This window comes from Periophthalmus magnuspinnatus, chromosome 7, assembly GCF_009829125.3.
Source record: "Periophthalmus magnuspinnatus isolate fPerMag1 chromosome 7, fPerMag1.2.pri, whole genome shotgun sequence".
In the NCBI taxonomy this organism is placed as follows: domain Eukaryota; kingdom Metazoa; phylum Chordata; class Actinopteri; order Gobiiformes; family Gobiidae; genus Periophthalmus; species Periophthalmus magnuspinnatus.
In genome coordinates, this window is record NC_047132.1 from 11,650,663 (window position 1) to 11,670,075 (window position 19,413).

The 19,413-nt window shown below is 40.9% G+C and overlaps 1 protein-coding gene across 1 annotated transcript in view; it reads left to right on the forward strand.

Moving 5' to 3' along the window:
• spryd3 (SPRY domain containing 3) overlaps nt 1–19,413 on the forward strand; it is a 51,597-nt gene that overhangs the window by 27,404 nt on the left and 4,780 nt on the right. Inside the window, exons 8-10 of the mRNA XM_033969614.2 lie at nt 7,169–7,226; nt 14,038–14,157; nt 17,273–17,382. Of these exons, the coding sequence (XP_033825505.1) occupies nt 7,169–7,226; nt 14,038–14,157; nt 17,273–17,382 (288 nt within the window). The remainder of the gene's footprint in view (nt 1–7,168; nt 7,227–14,037; nt 14,158–17,272; nt 17,383–19,413) is intronic.

Consider the following 19,413-nt stretch of genomic DNA (forward strand, 5'->3'; position numbering starts at 1 on the left):
CTTCAAAATTTGACAAATCACTTCCCTGATCCTCGCTGTGTGATTTATATAAACAGATACACATAAAAAACTAGCATAGACTGTATATATATATGGACATAGCTAACATGCTAGCCACCGCGTTCCAGACAGGAAGTGCTCATGGGTGTGCTTCTGGCTCCAATGCCACCGGTCCAGTTATAACACACAACCACATATTTATCTCCATGAAGACAAGCACCAGACCAATTTACAGGCCAGATCTGTGGAGAGGTAAGATTTCAAGACATTTTTGAGCAATAAAATCACTCCTATTTGGATACATTGTAGAAAGATATGTTTAATGCCATGTGGAACATTATCATTTCCATGGAGTCACGCAAATGCACAGAAAATGTATTTTAGCAGTGTAGCTTAGGCTGGTTGCTAGCGTTCAAACTGCAAACTCATAAATTTGATAAACATTTCGCGTTTCGCTGGGGTAACAGAGCGTATATTTGTGTTCAGTCACTGTGAGGCCGGGTAAGTACATTTTAAATCCTCCTTTGACATTTTAGTGCCGCACTCAGAGTTTCATAATGTTATTTTTCCTATAGACACTCATGATTTGTTCAGATTTTCAGCTCTACTTGAAAGTCTGATATGACTGAGGTCTGAGGACTCTCCCAGGGTCTGATCTGCACCGTTTAAAATCAAAATAAAAATGAAACTTGTACTTAGCTGCCCCCTGCTTAGGAAATACTGGGGCTTTAATCCTGAAAGACTCATATACACTGAAATAATATTCCATGTGAAATAAATACATTTAGATTTATTTATTATTAGGGCATAGACGGACTGTACATATAAATGGACATAGCTAACCTGCTAATAAGAATTGAGCATGGGCGTGATTCAGCTCCATCGGCTCTTGCTCCAATTCACTTTCTGTTGAAAAGTCTTCGCCTCTCTCTTCATAACTGCTGCTTTCGGACTCGTCATTTTGGTCTTAAAATGTACATATTAACCCGCTTTACAAGATTCAGGTATTTTTATTTCACAATTTTGTCGCTAAATCAAGATGTGAACATCAATAACAGACGAATCAGGTGCCTTCTTTCCCCAAGGTCACTCCTGCTAGCTTTAGCAACAGGATTGATTGACAGCGTTGCTAAGAGCCCGCTCTCTGCCAAACCAGTGGTGCGGGCGGGAAGTGGTGTTACCTTCAACAGCCTCCCTCTGGATTGGCTCTTTGGTTGCTATGATACTCGCGGTTGGGATTATAAATATGGAACTCTCACAACATTTACATGTATTTAACCTAGTATAATGCTCTAGTGTCCTGTACAGCCATGTCTTACCCTGATCCGCACCGTTATATCCCGACAGTGGTATTAAAATTGTTGTAACTGCGCTCTGAGAAAAAATTTTTTTCATTGTAGTACCGATGAGTGGCCACTAATCCAGCTCGAGACAGCTCTAAGCAGCAATATCCAGTTATTTTAATAGATCCATGCTCGTATCCTGCAGCCGTCACAAACTTTCTCCTGTTCTGACGTCTCCTCAGCGCCCCCGATGGCCCGGGGTGGAGCACATGTGTTTGATGTATTTGTAAAATCCAAATATGAAACCGAAACATTGCTAACATGTGATGCAGTTTAACTTTTGTTTACAAGTGTAAGATCGGGTAGGGACTATCCTCTGACCAATGGGCAAGCACAGTTTCTACTTTGTTGTTGTTTCCTGCACTATTTGTGATGCAGCGCCTCCTCAGGCCAGGGGTATTCTCTATTTTCTCTTGGTTCAATTCATTTGAGCTGAAGTGTGGGGAGAACCTTATTTGACCAAACCAAATGAAAACTGCAGTAATGTTTCAACTTAAGACCCCGACTGAACCAGTTACCCAGAGTAACAGGTGTGAAAGCAAAATACTGGGGCTTTAATCCTGCAGGACTCATGTACACGATAAAAAATATTCCTCATGAGATAAATTTTGATTATTATTGGGACAGATTGTTTTATTTTTAAGACGAGTTGGATAAAGGTGAAACTTGTACTTAACTGCCCCTTGTTTAATAAAAACAGGGGCTTTAATCTTGTAGGACTCATATACATAGTAAAAATTAATATCCTTCATGACATAGGTTTAGATGTTTTCATTATTACGCATAGATCATCCAACTTGTTGCCATAAAAAGAAAAATGAATATGGAACTTGTACTTAACTGCCCCTGTTTAAAAATACTGGGGCTTTAATCCTCCAGGACTCGTATAAACTATAAAAAATATTCCTCATGAGATAATTTTAGATGTATTTATTATAATGGCCTTTTGGTGTTTTATCCAAGTTGTTGCCTTAAACACCAAAATAAAGATGGATCTTGTATTTCTTAAGCAGGGGCAGTTAAGTTCAACAGCTCTAATCCTGTAGGACTCATATTCACTGTTAAATATGTTTCCTATCATAAGTTTTGTTTTATTTATTATAAGGGTATAGATTATCCAACTTGTTGCCTTAAACACCAAAAATAAAAAAATAAAACTTGTACTTAAGTGCCTCCTCCGCTCTGGTCTCTGAGAGTTGTAAAATGTGCTTATAAACTCATGGTGAATAATCAGGATGTTCAGATAAGTGAGGGATAACTTTGTACCATTGTAAACAGTTTAAAATTGAACTAGTTCTGGTTTTTATCAAGTTTTTAAGATGGTAAACAGCAGGTACAGCGCCATTTTGTGACTGGTCAATAGCGACGGTTCAAATTTCGATTTTGATTAATTTTGCGTTTTTTATTTCTTCTCGTGACATCCAAACAGAGCCGAGGATGTTTACGGCTTTACACATGACTCAGTGGTTCCATAGGAGTTAATCTTTTCATCTCCCCATGCAGTAAAGGCCTATCAGAAAAACTTCAAAATTTCACGTTTTATCTGCAGTTCATTGTACCTGCCCTGACAACGCCACCCCCGGCTCCCGACCTCCCCACACCAGGTTACACAAATAGACCTGCATTAGTCCGCTCCATAGACAAGCCCTGCCATGATAGGTGAGGCCCAAACAAAAGCCAAACTTTCCTCTGCTCCTTGAATGCACCGCACGCCCTGCTTTAATCCGACTTTAGCCGTATTTTTAGAGCGGTGATTCTGATTGCGATAGCCGTAGTGTCTGATGAATATCTCCTGGATGCTTTTAGTCATGTTTATTCTGCCACAGTGTGAAAATGCAGGCTCCGCAGCACAATCTGATACCAAACCTTTTTTTTTTTTTTTTTTTTTTTTTACATTATATTAGCATGTTTTGAACTAACAATATGAGTTAGCACAGGTTAGCCCTGGCCTGACAAAGGTTAAAGAGGGAGTGTTTTACTTCTATAGGGTTTTAACTGCTAACACACAACGTATTTAAATCACCATTTTACCTTTTTTTTTTTTTTTTGAAAATGCTATATTCACCCAAAACAATGTATTAACACATTTTACAAGTTTTACTTTCAGTTTGACACTCTGTCCTTTGCTCTCCATACTAAGTCACTTCTCCTTCAGAGCACTATCACAACACAATCAGTTGCATCCCACTAATGAAGCTACTGCACATCACATCAGGTTTGTCACGTTGCTGTGTGCATTTTTGTATCATGTTTTTGTATATTTATGAAGAATTGTCGTGTGGGAGCATGGATGACGAAGACTTGGTAACCCGTAAGAGGGGTTTGAATAGGGGCTGTGAGAGCTCACTGAATTACAGAAACATGCATAGATGATGTCTAAAACCTCTTCAGATATGTTTTTGATGAGGGAACAACATTATAACAGGGTAGAAAGCTTAAAAAAATCTATTTTGGATAATACCTTTAAAAAAAAATGAATAAAAGTTCAGTTCAGGTCCAGTTTGTACACCCAGTCTTATCCCTACAACGAACCTGAAAAGGGTAGCCTTATGCAAAGTTGACTTTTTTCTGCCTGAAGAGGTTTTATATGTCATCCATGCATCCATGAGATCCTGGATCCAGAGATGTGCCCAGAGCATGGACTCGGCTGGAGTGACCCTCACCAAACAGACCCAAGGCAGGCCCCAAGTGAACCATGCCAGTGGGAAAGGGGCTAGTCACCCATGTTACTGCAACTATCAGAAATGTACAAAAGCAGGATCCAAAATGATACACTACAACTTCACAAACCAGATGTGATGTGCAGTAATTTCATTAGTTGGATGCAAATGTGCTAAATATGTTATGTGTTAACCTCACCAAAACTGAGATGAGAAAAAAGGGCTTTTAGCTGTTATGCTTCACAAAAATTGAATACACTCCAAGGAAAAACAAAACTGGATGCGCTGGTGACACAACTATAATGTAATAATCTGCTAGCAAGTTTTTATACAAACACCTACTCCTGTTTTTAATGTGTAATGACTTGTATATTTGTTTGTTCAGTTTTTTGTTTTTTTTTCTGCTTGTGTTGCATTTCAAACAGGGTCCCCATGAAAAAGAGAATATAAATAAAGAGCGATAAATAGCAGTCAAATACCACGTTTAAATATGAAAGTGAAACGTGGAGTACCTGATTTTCACAGTGAAAGAAAGAGTACTTAAATATAACTGGGCTGTAGCGCTCACAGACCCTTTTATCCATACTTGATATCCACACATTCATTTTTATTTTCAGGTGTGTTTTCATTTTGAAACAAAGTGAAACTGAGGTTGAAACTGAGGTGGACCGCCCAAGCTCTGCTCCAGTCTGCTGCTGTGTGAGTGATGCCAGAGGAATCCTCGGCTCTGGTTCAGACCTGAAACAAGAGAATGTAGTTTGAAGAAGGAGCGCCATTCCTCTGTCTGTCTGTCTCCCTCTCTCTCTCTTTGTCTCTCCTTCCATCCCCATCTCCCCCTTTCTTTCTTTTTTCTTTCTCTTTCTCCCCCCTTCTCTCTTCCTTCCTCTATCTCTTCCTTCGCTATTCTCTTCATCCTTATGTCCATCTACTTCTCTCTCATTCCTCTCTCTTTTTCTTTGTTTTTGTCTCTCAACTCCCTTCCTTCATCGATCTCACTCCTCTCTACATTTTTCTCTTTCCATTTCTCTCCCTCCATTCACCTCTTGCTCTTTCTCTCTCCTCTTTTTTTCTTTTTATCGGCCCCTGTTCCCTCTCTCCATTTCTCTCCCTCCACTTGTGTCTATCCATTTGTCTCTCACCCCTTTCCCTTAATATCTTTCTTTCACCTCTCTTTTGCTCTCCCCCACATTCTTTCCCCATTCCCCTCTCACATTCTCTTTCCTCTCTCTCTCTATCCCTCTCCTCTCTCTCTATCTCTCCTTCCGTCTACCTCTACCTTTAACTCTCTCAACTACTCTTTCTCACCCGCCTTTTTTCTCTCAAGACCGTTTACTCATTAATTTCTCTTTTCCCTCTTTTCTTTCTTGCTCACCCTCTTCCCTATTTCTCGCTCACCCTCTTCCCTATTTTCCTCTGCTTCACTCTCTCTCTTTCTCTGTCTCTCTCCCCTCTCTTTTCTCCATTCCTTCACTTATGTCTTTCTCCATCCCTTTTCCTCTCTGTCTCTCTTTCTCTCACACCTCGCTCTCTTTCAATCACTCTCTCACCTCTTTTTCACCAATCTCTCTCCTCTCTCTTTTCGCTGTTCCTTCAACTATCTCTCACCATCCCTCTCGCTGTCTCACTCTCTCTCTTCTCTTTTTCACCAATGTCTCTTTCCCCTCTCTTTTTTCTGTTTCTTGTCTCTATCGCCATCCCTTTCTCTCTCTCTCACCTCTCTCTCTTTTCTCACAGTGTCTCACCTCTCTTTTTCCCCAATCTCTCTCTCCTCTCTTCTCTGTTCCTTCACCTATCTCTCTCTCACATCCCTCTCTCTCTCTCCCTCTCATGTTGTCTCTCTCTGACCTCTCTCTTTTCTCTCTCTCTTCTCCTCCCTCCATCTCTCTGTTTCCCTGTCCTTCGTTCTGTTCTGAGCTTGTCAGGCTGATGTTGGGCTCTTTTTCCCGTAGCTCCCTCGGCCTCAGTTCTTTCGTGGCGGTGGATTTCCTCACAGGTGTTTAATGACTCTAAAAATATCTGCAGTCAATGCCATTGGGTTTGGACCTGTGTATTTTTGGACTTGTTCAGGAAATAGAGCTGTGGTTGTGTTTAGCTTCATTCAGACATGAGAGAGCTGAGAGTCTACCGTGTTATGTCTAAATCTGAACAGGAAAAATACGCTGCAACTCAACCCTCTTCTTTAATCAAGTCCGTTTATTCCTGGGTTTCTCTACGGTGGAACGTTCAGCAGTTTCCATAGTGATGCAATACACACATTAGTAAACACAACCAAAAAAGTTTTAAGATCGTCTGAAAACTCACAAAAAAAATACAAAATTGATCTAAACGGCACATTTTCAGGAGCCTGTGATTAATGCGAGCGTTCATGGAGTTTGATTTTCAACAAATAGTTGAGAGGGACTAACTGAAAAACTTTTGGCTAATGCTAGCTAGCTTGTGATTATAATTTTGTGTATCTGAGACTTGTTTAACAGCACAAATCTGCTCACCCATTGTAGTACCAACCAAGTCAGCTCTTTTTGGTCAGATTGTGTTAAAATTAAAATTAGGTCTAATAGTCTAATAGAGCTTCTGACAGAGCAGTGCCTACAGTTAGCATCACACCCCCAGGGGATGTTGATGACATCAGCTGCAATGTATCAACAGAACATGGTGTGTAGAATAAATTGTTATTTTACCCCAGATGGGGACAATTTTTCCTATTGATTACATTATATAAGTATGTAAATCCACAAATATTGAAGCTGGTAATTTCTATTTAATCCCTATAACTGTCTGCATTACATCTTCTATATTCATTTTAGCTGTCCCCATCTGTGTTAATAAAACTGGCCTATAGAATGTGGTGATCTGAAACCAGCAGTAGTGATGCTCACATTAAAGACATATTATCCATTTGTCTATAGTCACAGAGCAGACAAATGGATTGTTTATCTATTATCATTATTTTATATTTTGGACATTTTCAGTCACAATATTTTGTACCCAAAAATAAGCTTTGAGTGGGCTTGCATCTCCACAGAACAGACTCTTCTACAGTGTGGAAAAAGCTTATTGATCTCCATGGAGAATGTCCCGAAGGATGGTTCCGTATAATCATGCAGCTCACTGCGTGGTTCAATGTCAGACACATTAAATCCTAATGAGTTTGTTGTTCTGTTTCAGGACTACCCCAAGAACAGACACCCGGGCTGGAGCAGAGGGTCCGTGGCGTACCATGCAGGTGAGGGGCTACTCAGTCCAGTCTGTTACTCATCAAATAGTTGGTCTTTCCAAAATATTTTCTCTCGAGATAGGTGGCATTGGCTCAGTGTTCACTGATCCAAATGTTGAGGGTTCAATCCTCATCCTGCCAGTGCAATGCCGTTGTGTCTTTGGGCAAGGCTCATATGAGTGACAAGGTCCATTACTCACTAAAAACCTGCAGATTAACAAAACATGTTATTTTTCCTCTCTCAGTTAAACTTCACACAGGTCTGTCAAAAGTTGTGATATGAAACCCACCAATTTTGCCGTAAGCCCTTTATTTCTATTGTCTCTACACATCTGTCAGTGAATGATTAAAATTACCTTTGGCAAATCAACCGAACTCTGTTCTGTTTCTCCACAAAATGAGAGTTTATGTGTGGTTTTGTAGACTGATCCCTGCTCCGGGCTTCAGTCTCTAACATTATTGTGGTTTACAGATTGCAGATTCCCCATTGTCAGGTATTCCAAGTACTGTGTCAAATATTTCACTTCGCACCATGACATTTTTGCACAGGGCGATATATAAATACAAGTGATTTTATTTTGATAGTGCTGTTTTTTTTGCCCTTTTATTTTGACAGTATAGTTTATCTGGTCTCTTGCAGCTAACCCCCAAATTCCCTTCACTCAGTACATTCCAGTCATGTTTTAGGCCCCAGAGTCCAGCTATTCTTACACTGCAAAAATCAATGTATTTATTTTAACTTTGCCTTTTTTATGATCACACTTAAAGGCACTGTACCTTTTAGTTTCACCGTCTTGTTGCACCGTGTTGTTCCTCACTTACCTTATGCATCCAAAGCATCCTAGCTGTTCACCACGATGAGTTTATAAGCAATTTTCACAATACGCAGATGCCATCATGGAAAAGCTAACAACAACTACCAAGCTAACTGTGCACTTCCTGATTCTCTGCCAGTAAAGTGCTTTATAATTCGATGCAGACAGTGCACAGTTAGAAGCCATGTATTGACTAAGTCAAAAACATCCATGTCAAATAATCTCAAGTCCATTAAAGCCCCAGTATGTAACTTTTTGGCTAAAAAATAGATTAAAATAAGCAGTTTAAGTTGTGTTTATTCCACTGAAAACATTCGTCCTTACTCTGAGCGAGCTTGCATCTCCACAAAACTGACTTATTTGGCCCGGATGATGGACTGATGACGTGGCAACTCCATAAAGTTACATACTGCATCTTTAAAGAACATATTAATTTAAATCTGTTTTTCATTCATTTTCTAACTTAAAATAAGATTTGACCACAGAAAGAGTCTGGTGATGGTTTACTGCATAGGAGAATTTCAGAGATTTATCTATGACGCAACTAAAAAAGCAATATACGAGCAAAGCATTTTTGAGGCCCAGAGAAGATTACTTTAGATGAACGTATTAATGAAACAAAACACAACTCCAGGTGGGCAACAGTGTAACATGGTTCAAAGGTCAAAGGTCAAGTCAGTTTTGCATAATAGTTGTCTAAACTACTCCAATTAATAGTAATATTCTGGAGTCTTTTTTGCTTTTACAGTGTAATGGCATTTGGAAATTCCACTGAAGAATTCGAGTCATTTTAAACCAATATAGCGCTTCATTTTTGCAGTGTCCGGGCCAATGTTTACACTCTGGACTCCCTGTGTTGGAGTGCAGATTCCAGCTATACTTAGAAAACACACGGTGATATAATAACAGTGTGTTAGTGCGCCCCCTGTGGAGTGAGAGTGATACTTCGGTGCTGAGTGATGGACCAGCGCTGGTTTGGCCCGGTCCCAGACTCCGATAATCTCATTTGTTTTAGACCCAAATGATGTGTGCGGTTGGCCATGCTGTGTGTCTGTGGTCTCATGTCCCATATAAAGTTACACCAACGAACCTCAAACTGTGGAACTGGGGTCAATTTGAATGTATTTGATTTAAAACAACACGGTACTCAACATGTCGGCAATGAACATCAACATACATATGCCAGAGGGGCAGCGGTGGCTCAGCGGTTGGAGCGTGTGCCCACAAACCTAAAGGTCAGAGATTTGACACCTGCTGTGACGAGTTCAGACTGTTGTGTAGTTGGGCAAGGCACTTCACGTATACTTTGTCCATGTATGAATTGTTTTAGAGGCCGTAGCCGGAGATTGGCACCCTAAGTTAAAAGGACTGATTTTGATGTATCTGCGTAGCCAGAACCACACGCTTTAGCAAAACTTTACAAGGACGAATGGGTCTGGAATAATTATCATTTTAATATTATGAAGATGTTTCATAAAGAACAGTAAAACACCAAGGTACCCTGTCTGGCAAGTATTAAATGCCAGGGAGAAGAGGTGGGTTTTCAATCTAGTCTGAAACTGCATACTCTTTCCTCCTCCTCTCCCCCTCTCTCCTCTCCTCTATGTTTCCTTCCTCTCCTCCTCTGGGTTTTCAGTTTAGTGTTAAATTGTGTTAAAGACTGAGAGGATGTATAATACCGTACTGTGTTATAAGTGAAAACCTTTGCCTCCTCCTCCTCGCCTCTCTCCTCTTCTCTACACTTTCCGCCTCTCTTCTTCTCATCCTATCTCCTCCTGTCCTATCCTCCTCTCTCCTATCCTCTACCCTTCTCTCTCCTCCTCTTCTCTCCTTCTCTCTTACAGTAAAACACCAAGATAGCCTGTCTGGCATATATTAAATGCCAGGGAGAAGCGGTGGGTTTTCAGTCTAGTCTTAAACTGCGTTAAAGACTCAGAGGATCTATTTTATTGTACTTTGCCTCCTCCTCTTCCCCTCCTGTTCTCTCTCTTCTTTCTCCTCCTCTCCTCTCCTCCTCTCTCCTCCTGTCTGGCTTATATTAAATGCCAGGGAGAAGCGGTGGGTTTTCACTCTGGTCTTAAACTGTGAGAGGGTCTATAGTATCGTACTTTGTTGTAAGTGTAAACGGCGTTGATCTTGAAGCGAGCCAGTGTCCCTCGCACATGCAAACAGTGCAGCAGCGTGATTTCATAATGACTCGTGTGTGTGTGTGTGTGTATAAGTGTTTTCTTCCTGCCCTCGCTTGAATGGAACACTTGAGGTGCAGTGTTTGTAGAGCTGTGGAGCATTAGCCGTGTGTGTGTGTGTCTGTAGGTCGGGTGTTCTGTTAAATGTAGCGTGTTCTGCTGTGGGCTGCGGGCTCGGGCTCTATCAGTGAAATCAGAGCTTCATAAAGCCTCATTTACCTGCACTCATCAGAGACGCGCGTGTGAGGACTCAACACCCACATCACCTGTCCTCACCTGTCCTCACCTTTGCCTCCTCCTCCCCTTCTCTTCTCCTTTCCTCCTCTCCTGCTCTCCTATCCTCCTCCCTCCTTTCCTCACCTCTCCTATCTTCCTCGCTCCTCCTCTCCTATCCTCCTCCTCTCATATCCTCCTCTTCTCTCATCCTCTCCTCCTCCGCTCCTCCCCGTCTCTCCTCTCTCTACTCTTATTCTCCTCTACTTTTTCCTCCTCTCCTCCTCTCACCTCCCCTCCTATCCTCTTCTTTCTTCCTCTCTCATTTCCTCTACCTTTTCCTCCTCTCATTATCTCTTCTCCTATGCTCCTCTCATATCCTCCTCTCATCCTCTACTCCTCCACTCCTCCTCCTGTCTCTCCTCTCTCTACTCTTGTCCTCCTCTCCTCTCCTCTCTTCTCCTCTCCTCTACTCTACTCTTTCCTCCTCTCCTCCTCTCACCCCCCCATCCTCCTCTTCCCTCCTCTCTCCTTTCCTCTTCTCCTCATTTCTCCTATCCTCCTCCTCTCATACCCTCCTTTTTTCTCCTCCTCTCCTCGACTTCTCCCCCGTCTCTCCTCTCTCTACTGTTCTCCTCCTCACCTCACCTCTCCTCCTCTCCTCTCTCCATTTTCTCTCCACTCCTCCCTCCTTCCCTCTGCTCAGAGATCACTGTCCATCTGCTCCTCACTGTACTCTACTGCACTGTTTATAACTTGACTTTTGACCTCTGTATAAAGAATGGGGCCTTCCAGTGTTGAGTTTACACATTCTCCCCATGTCTGGTCAGATTTCATCTTTTCAGACCTAAAACAAAGGGCTAATCTTCTTTAACCCAGAGAGACTGGAGGATGAGTCAGATGCAGAGGGCAAATTTCATCACTGGGGAAAGTTTCTGGGATTTTGGTGAGATTCCTTTGAGCGAACTAGTTTTAGTCGTAGGATCCATGGATTTGTTATAAAATCTGGATAGGCTGTAGCAGCTTAAGCCTGTCGCGAGTTGAACTAGTGGCTAGTCCATTGGTAAAAAACAATCCTCTACAGCAGAAAGCACTTTCTTAAGGGTTTTTGCAGCTCGTGTCTCCACAAACCACAGGTCAAAATATTGTGTTAGTTTCTTTATTGGCCCCTGTGACCATGTGTCCACATAAATCAATATCACACTTCAGCCATATAGGCACGGTAAGAACTTTACCTCTCAATCTAGCAGCACCTGGGCCATCTTTTTCTGCCCCTTTTATAGGCTGATATCCATCGGCACATAAAGCCCACAGCCCCACCTTGTGGCTAGGAGGGAAGGTCAATTTTGGCTTCTACATAAAGATTTGAAATGTTGGATTTTGTGGCAATTTTTTTCTATTTCAGATCATACTTTTTTCCTCATGGTCTGATTTGCTCTAGCTACTCTCACTCTGAGTAGCTAGCTTATGGTTAGAATGGTTAGTGGGCAGCACAGACACTGGCTGTATGTAGCCAGTGTCTGTGCTAAACTAGCACCACTGAGCTCTGCCGGATGACTCAAACAGGCCGCCATGTTTAAACCCTGGGGCTCAGTTTGATCCAACGTGAGGTGCTCTGCTTTGTGATTGGCATTTCTTTATTAACGGTAGAGCCTTGAGATCCTTCTCGTTTTCAAGGGAGTCGTCAAAGCAGCAGAGTGAATAATTGACATGAGAGCAAAACAGAAAATGAAATTTTGTTAATTGTGAACATATCAACAATATGTTATGAGTAAAATCAGTATTTGATTTGAACATGTTTATATCTGAGGACCTGTTTGCGAAATGTAAAACTAAATCCAATAGTACTTCCAAAACTCCCTTAACCTGCCAATCTCAGTGTAACACTACAGCTCTGTTCTTGTTGATGTTTGAGACCAGGTGAAAACAACTTAAGCTGTTGTATCGGACCCGAGTCCACCTCTGCTCCTGATCTTATTTTGATTTTATTTGAGTTTTCAGATCTTGCATCAGAGTGTTCTTTATCTCCCGCATGGCTCCTCGACTCAGAGATACCTCTGTTTTAAAGTGCACTGGAGATGGGTCCCATGACAACTCCACAAATATTTATGGGAGCTGCCTGTGCTACCTGTCTGCAGGCTGTACCTCCACTGCAGTCTGGCCTGGTGCCCAGACCCTGTTTTGAAGACTTCTGTTGGATTGTTGTTGATCTTTCTTTGAAGAAAAGTGCCTTACAAGTAGAGATGTTAACTGTCAGATTTGAGTGTTGTCACGTTAAAAGGCCTTATATAAAAAAGAAAATTCCAATATTCGCTGTAATTCCCAAAGTCCAACAAATCCCCTTGTTATATCCATACTTTACAGCTGATGTCATCAACGTTCCCTGGGGGTGTGAAGCTAACTGGAAGCACTACTATGTTAGAAGCTCTGTTACTCAAGTTAGACTTTGATCTGAGTTTTGTTTTAACACAGAAAGACCAAAAAGAGCTGACTTGGTTTGAACTACAACAGGTGAGCTGATTTGTGCTGGTGAACAAGTCTCACACATAAAATTACAGTCACAAGCTAGCAGGTTTTCACTTAGTCACTCTCACCTTTTTGTTGAAAATCAAACTCCTAAACAGGACCATGAACTGTTGATAGACTGATTATATATCAATTGGCGGATGTATCAGGCCAATATTTGCACTTTTGAGCTTATCTGCTACTGGCCTTAAATCTCCAGCGCAGGCCGATATTTTGTTTTGGTTGATCTGCTGCCTAGAAAATACACACAAAGCTTTATATTAGTACTTTAATACCAAGAGAACTGCACAAAACATGACTATTCAACGCTCTTATAAGGTTTTGGTAATAAAAAAGGCTTGGGGAGGAGTGGAGTTGAATAACATAATTTTAATATATCTTTCCAAAAATGCCGGCAAAGCTCATCGACCATCGCGTTATCTGAATTCTAAACAATCAGCCACGGCGTTGACCATGAAAAAAACAGTCAATTTCTACAATGAACGCTCATCTTCACAGGTTCCTGAAAATCTGTTGTTTAAATCCATTTTGTATTCTGTCAGCTGTATTGTATTTTTTGACAGTGTTTGGTGCATTGTGTCACCATGGTAACTGCTGCCTATAGCGATGCATGTAGAACACCCCCAGCACGATGTCACTGCAAAGTATTAACTATGTGACCACAGATTCTATCAAACTTCAATTTTTTTTTAGATTTTTGACTATATTTTGACATGTGTAATTTCAGTCTAAAATATGAATAAAGGTTAAATGTGTACTGTTTAATTTTACTGGAAATTTTTACCTAGAATGTTGGGCATTTAATGGCATTAAAATGATTTTTCTCCAAGGAGACAAGCAGATAATGCCACCAGGCCAAGTTACAGATCAGATCAATGGAGAAAGAGAGGTTGTTTTTTGTTTTCTTTCTTGCAATTAAAACTCCGGTAATTGAGTGCATGCAAGATAAGTTTAATGAGATACTGTGGTCTCCATGATGTAAGCGTGTGCTGGACCCTCCACCGCAGCAGAAGCGCTCCACTGCAGTCACAGCTGGACCGGGGAGTTGTCTGAGTAAATATTTTCCTGTTGTTGTTTCAGATGACGGTAAACTGTTCCATGGCAGTGGAGTCGGAGACGCGTTTGGTCCTCGCTGTTTTAAAGGAGACATCATGGGCTGCGGCATCATGTTCCCACGAGATTACATCCTCCACGAGCACGGTCAGATATGTGTTTTACATATACATATATAAATGTCACTATAATAACAGTTCTCCTGGGCTTTAGCTTCTGTTATGGGCATAGACTGTATATATAAATGGACATAGTTAACCTGCCAGCCAGCTCTTTTGAACGGTTCCTGAATGTGAATGGTTGGACACGGATCTTATTTGTTAAAAGGACTGAATCTTTTTGTAATTATTATGCGTTTTTACACCAATTAACTCTGAACCAACACAAGAAAGCAGAGCAGTAACTCGAGTGAGAGCTGTAGTAAAAGAAAAATTCAAATCTGTCAACTGGACAAAATTTGTAAAAATTGAAGACGTTTGGCTGCTCATCCAAGCTGCTTCTTCAGTTCTGTTGAAAATACTGGTGAAAATACTGGTGGACACTGCCTTATATCTATTTGAAGGGAGGAGCGAACTACACTGAGTGTGAACTGTGTAGAATTCAGGCCCCTAATGGGTACTCTCACATCTATTAGCATACTGGCTATTAGCATACTGGCTAACACTATTGTTTTCTTTGTTTAGTTTTAGGTCTGAGGATGGAGATATAAATAGGAGATAGATGATGTCTAAGGCCCCCATTCCTTTTAAAAGATGGATTGTCTTTCCTAACAAAAATAGCTTCTTTAACTCCCCTCTCAAACCATTTATTTTCTTTGGCTAAGATCTGAACCTCACTATCTTCAAAGGAGTGGTTAGTGGCTTTGAGATGGAGATGTACAGCTGACTGGTGTCCTGAGCTGCTCTTGCGTGTTGGTACTTTCTTTTATGGAGTGGCTGTTTAGTTTCTCCAACACTCCTACACTGAATGGAGTAGACCACATTGCTCTGTTTGGGGCTTGGGGTTTTGTCCTTTGTGTGAACCAGTTTCTGTCTCGAAGAGTTTGTAGGTTTGAGTGAGAGCTTTTGGCATAATAATAATAATGTTAGGTTTTATTTATTATTACTGTAGACAACATTTTATTTAGACAATACATAATTTGAAAGGGTAAACACTCTCTCTCACTCTCAGTTTGAACCATTTTAAACATATTGAACCCTTGGTCGTTTCTCTCTGGGATTAGTTTGTAGTTAAGATGACTTTGCACATTGGCTTCTGTTATATGAATAGGGTCAAAGAGCCAGACTTTTGAGCGGCTTTGAAATGAACAGACCCAAATTATTCGGATCCCATAAAAGAGCCAAAAAAGTCCCATAACTAATTCTTTGTTTAACCCACAGAGAGACGAGAGCCTGTTGCTGTTGTGCATTTAAGACAGTTATATTATACAAATTAAACACTACAGAGAACTACATAGACCATGATTCATTGCAGTCAGTGTTAATAAATTATTTAATCTCAGTCCTTTGGAAAATGACCATAATGAACGCTCTTAAACCACAGGGGTCTAATTTGTTAAGTATGTGACTTTCCACATTAACTTTGTGATCTATAAAAATACGGCCTTCAGAGACGAGGCAGAGGCTCTGAGCTCACGGAGACGAGAGCTGAGGCAGTTTGAGGACGTTCACTTAAATTGGTGGTTTTCAGATTTAGAATGTGATGATGTCATACTCCCAGATGGGGGCGCAAGAGCCACTTTTCCCTATTGATTACATTTTACTTTGCCATGAAATATCCAAAAAGTAAATTAATTTCTATTAGACCCAAGAAGTCACTGTATAATAACAAAACGCTGCATTTTAACCTGTTTTAATTGAATCAGTATTAAAGGATATTGGCCTGTAGAATGATGTGATGTCATCTGAAACCCAGGAATGCACACGTTCACTTTAATGGGTTGTGTTCACGTTCTACAATTTCATGATGTCATTATTTCAGATTTAAGAAAATCTCCAAACTCATGATCCAGACATGTTGAACCTTCTCATTATTAGTTTGGGATTGGCTCCACAAACTTGTCATTTTAAGCTTATGGCTTAAAGTTCCTGTCAACTGAAAACGCTCACGTCTTTGGGGCTGAATATTGGCTCCACTTTATGAAGCAACTGTGAAAAAAATCATTACAGTTTGTTTATTTGCACTGACAGAGAAGATGTTGGACTTTGTGCTGTTTTTTGTTTTATGTGGATAGGCCATAGACTGCTGATTTAAATGAACATAGCTAACCTGCTAGCCGCCACCGGCTCATCATTTTGCTCTCAAAATGTTCGTATTAATCCACTGTACATGATTCTGCTATTTTTATTTAGGTATTCTGTCCATAAATCTGCAATCTAACAGTTAAATGGCAAATTCCACCTTGGAATTCTGACCTGTCTCGAGCTCAGATTAAACTATTGGGTTGACAGGTGATGTTACTTCCAGGTCCAACCGACAATTTCACAGCTGATTTCAGCTCAAACAGGAGACGGTTGCTTTTCAAAAACATATGCTTAACCGCAAGTTGTATCAGATATATAAATAATCTCCTAATTACATAAAAAAATGTATTACCAGTGTCTACATCTCACTAACTGCTGCTCACCGCTAACGCTAGCTTATGTGTTACCGTTAAGCAACTGTAATCCCTTTTTTTAGTTTCTGCTTCGCTCACGATTGGCTCTTAGATTGCTATAATATTCACGGCCGGAATTCCAAACATGGAAGTCAGCTCCAAATTCTCCCCTATAACTGCTCCAGCCTCAATGAGCTTCATTTGGAGCCGAACGCTGTGGGTGACGTCACACTCACTTAGTCCATTTCTTTATACAGTCTATGGGCAAGAGACAGTTTTCCTATTGATTACACTGCACTTTGTCATGAAATAACCAAGACATAAATAAACAAATGTTGAACGTGACCATTTCTATGAGTGACTAGACTGATCAACTTCCTGTATTACAACAAAGAATTTTAGCCACATTCATTTTATCTGCCCCAACTGTATTCAGCCTATGAAATGTTGTGATGTTATTTGAAACCCAGCATTAGGGACTCTACAGTGTTGTGATGTCACGTGAACCTAACCTATGTATAAAATTAAAAACATTATCTGAAATATTTATGACCTTTAATCTAACATACATAAATAACATGAATGCATGCGTCTTGAATTTTCTTTGCGTTTCATAAACTGTATTTACAGCCTGTTTGGTCCTTAACTCTGGCTTGATGTCCTCAGCTGAAGCAGATGATCTGGAGCCTGCGCCGGTCCAAAACATTCTGTACCTGAACGAGGAAGAAGAGGAGGAGGAAGAAGTGGAGCCAGGACAGGAAGTCACCAGAGTAACAGTATGTCTCAGACACACAGGAATAGGATGCAGCCCAAATCCACCAAAGACCCAAAATCCTAACAAAAAGTGAAACTGACAGTGTTTTAACTACAGATTGTGGACTTCTATTGGGACTACAGAGCCGTTTTCAATCCTCCAGAGAATCAGTGCAGTGTTGACTTGTTGGTGACATGAATATAGAACGTTTTACTCAAATCAACCTACTTAATATCCATAGACTGCATACGTAAATGGACATAGATAACCTGCTAGCCGCCGCATTCCCAAGAGAAAGTGATAATGGCGTGCTTCCGGTTCCATTGATTCTGGCTTCAGTTCACTTTACATTAGAAAACTGTCTCCTCTCTCTCTGTAACTGCTGCTGGTATTTTTATTTTGCTATATATGAACATTAATAACTGACAAATCAGGCGCCTTCATTCCCCAAGGTCGCTCCTGCTAGTATTAGCAACAGGTTTGATTGACAGCGTTGCTAAGGAAAGGGAAGGGGCGTTACCTTCAACAGCTTCGCTCCAGATTGGCTCTTTGGTTGCTATGATACTCGCGGTCAGAAGTCCAATTCCGGCTACAAATTGGCCCCTATAACTGCTCTAGCCTCGATGAGCTTCATTTGGAGCTGAACACTGTGGGTGATGTCACAGTCACTTAGTCTGCTTCTTTATACAGGCTATGTTTATGTTGCATTTTAGCTGCAAAACGGTTCCCAATTTCTCCATTGAAATGAATGGGATTCCCCCCTAACCGAGTGCCATTTAGAAGGCAAAAGTGGGCGGGGCCAAGTAAGGTCAATAAGTTGAAGCAGACAGCACACAGCGGACTTATTATGGCTTATACAATACATGTGTACTGGAGTGAGACAAAGTTTGCTCAAATACATGGGGAAAAACAGGTACAGGCCCTTTAATATGACATGGCAATATTCATACAAATATACTACAATAAAAGTTACTAATATCTATTGACCTCTGCTCAGTACAAATCCACATAAGTCTCTGTATGTGAGGATGACAGTGATTTTCCTTAAAGGGGAGCCAGTTGTTTGTGCTGAGGTACATGTAGGGGCTGGTACATGGGTAGGAGCAGAACAGCTAAAGTGGGTAAGAATAGCGTCTGATCTAATCCCTGGATTTGTCAATATTTGTTCAGTTGAGCTCCAAGTTTGAGCCGTGACTGTGCGGGCCGTGCGGGCAGGGCTCAGGTGAGACGGGAGGGCTCTTAGGGTGAGCAGCTGAGGCACTTTAAAGGTCCTATATTACACAAAATCCACTCTTGTGAGCTTTAAACAACATTATAATGTTGTTAGCTCCTCAAAAACATACGCAGAACTGTGTTTTGTTACATTCACACATGTTCCTGTAACCTTTAGTCATTAGTCTGTCTACATTTCCAAAGCTCATAATGCTCTGTTCCACCTTGTGATGTCATGAAGTGGTAGTCTTCAAGTTAGCAGCTACTTTTTAACTTACGTTCAGTAGAGATTGGCAGTTGCAGAGCTGAAATTATTCAAATGAGTTGGAGTTTCAAAACACAGTGGAGCATTTCATCTATTACCACATGGAACAGGTGGAACAGTGTGTTTTTTAGTTTGAGAGAAGAACTCAACTTAAATGTCCAGGCTTTATGTGTGAAACATGTGTGAATGAAACCAATTAGGTCTGTTTGTTATGCGGACACAACATTATAGCATAGATCACAAAATAGTGTAATTATGGGGCCCTTTAAAATGATGAATTAAACAGTGAGGATTAGTGTGTTAGGCAGTTTAAGGTTCAGGCCTTTATTGTCTCCACAGGGAAATGTGTCTGTTCAGTCTCTCTGAGTTAAACCTGTCAGTAGGATTTAAGCTGAGTTCCAGATCTTGGTCAGTGCTGTTTTAGCATGTTTTAGGTTGATGGGGGAAACCAGAGTTGAATCCAGAACCTTCTAGCTGTGAGGCAAGTGCTAGCTGCTCAACATTACCCGATTTGGCATTTTTTCAAACTGCACATGTCTGATACTTAGTGCAAGTGCTGAAGTTGCTATAGTAACT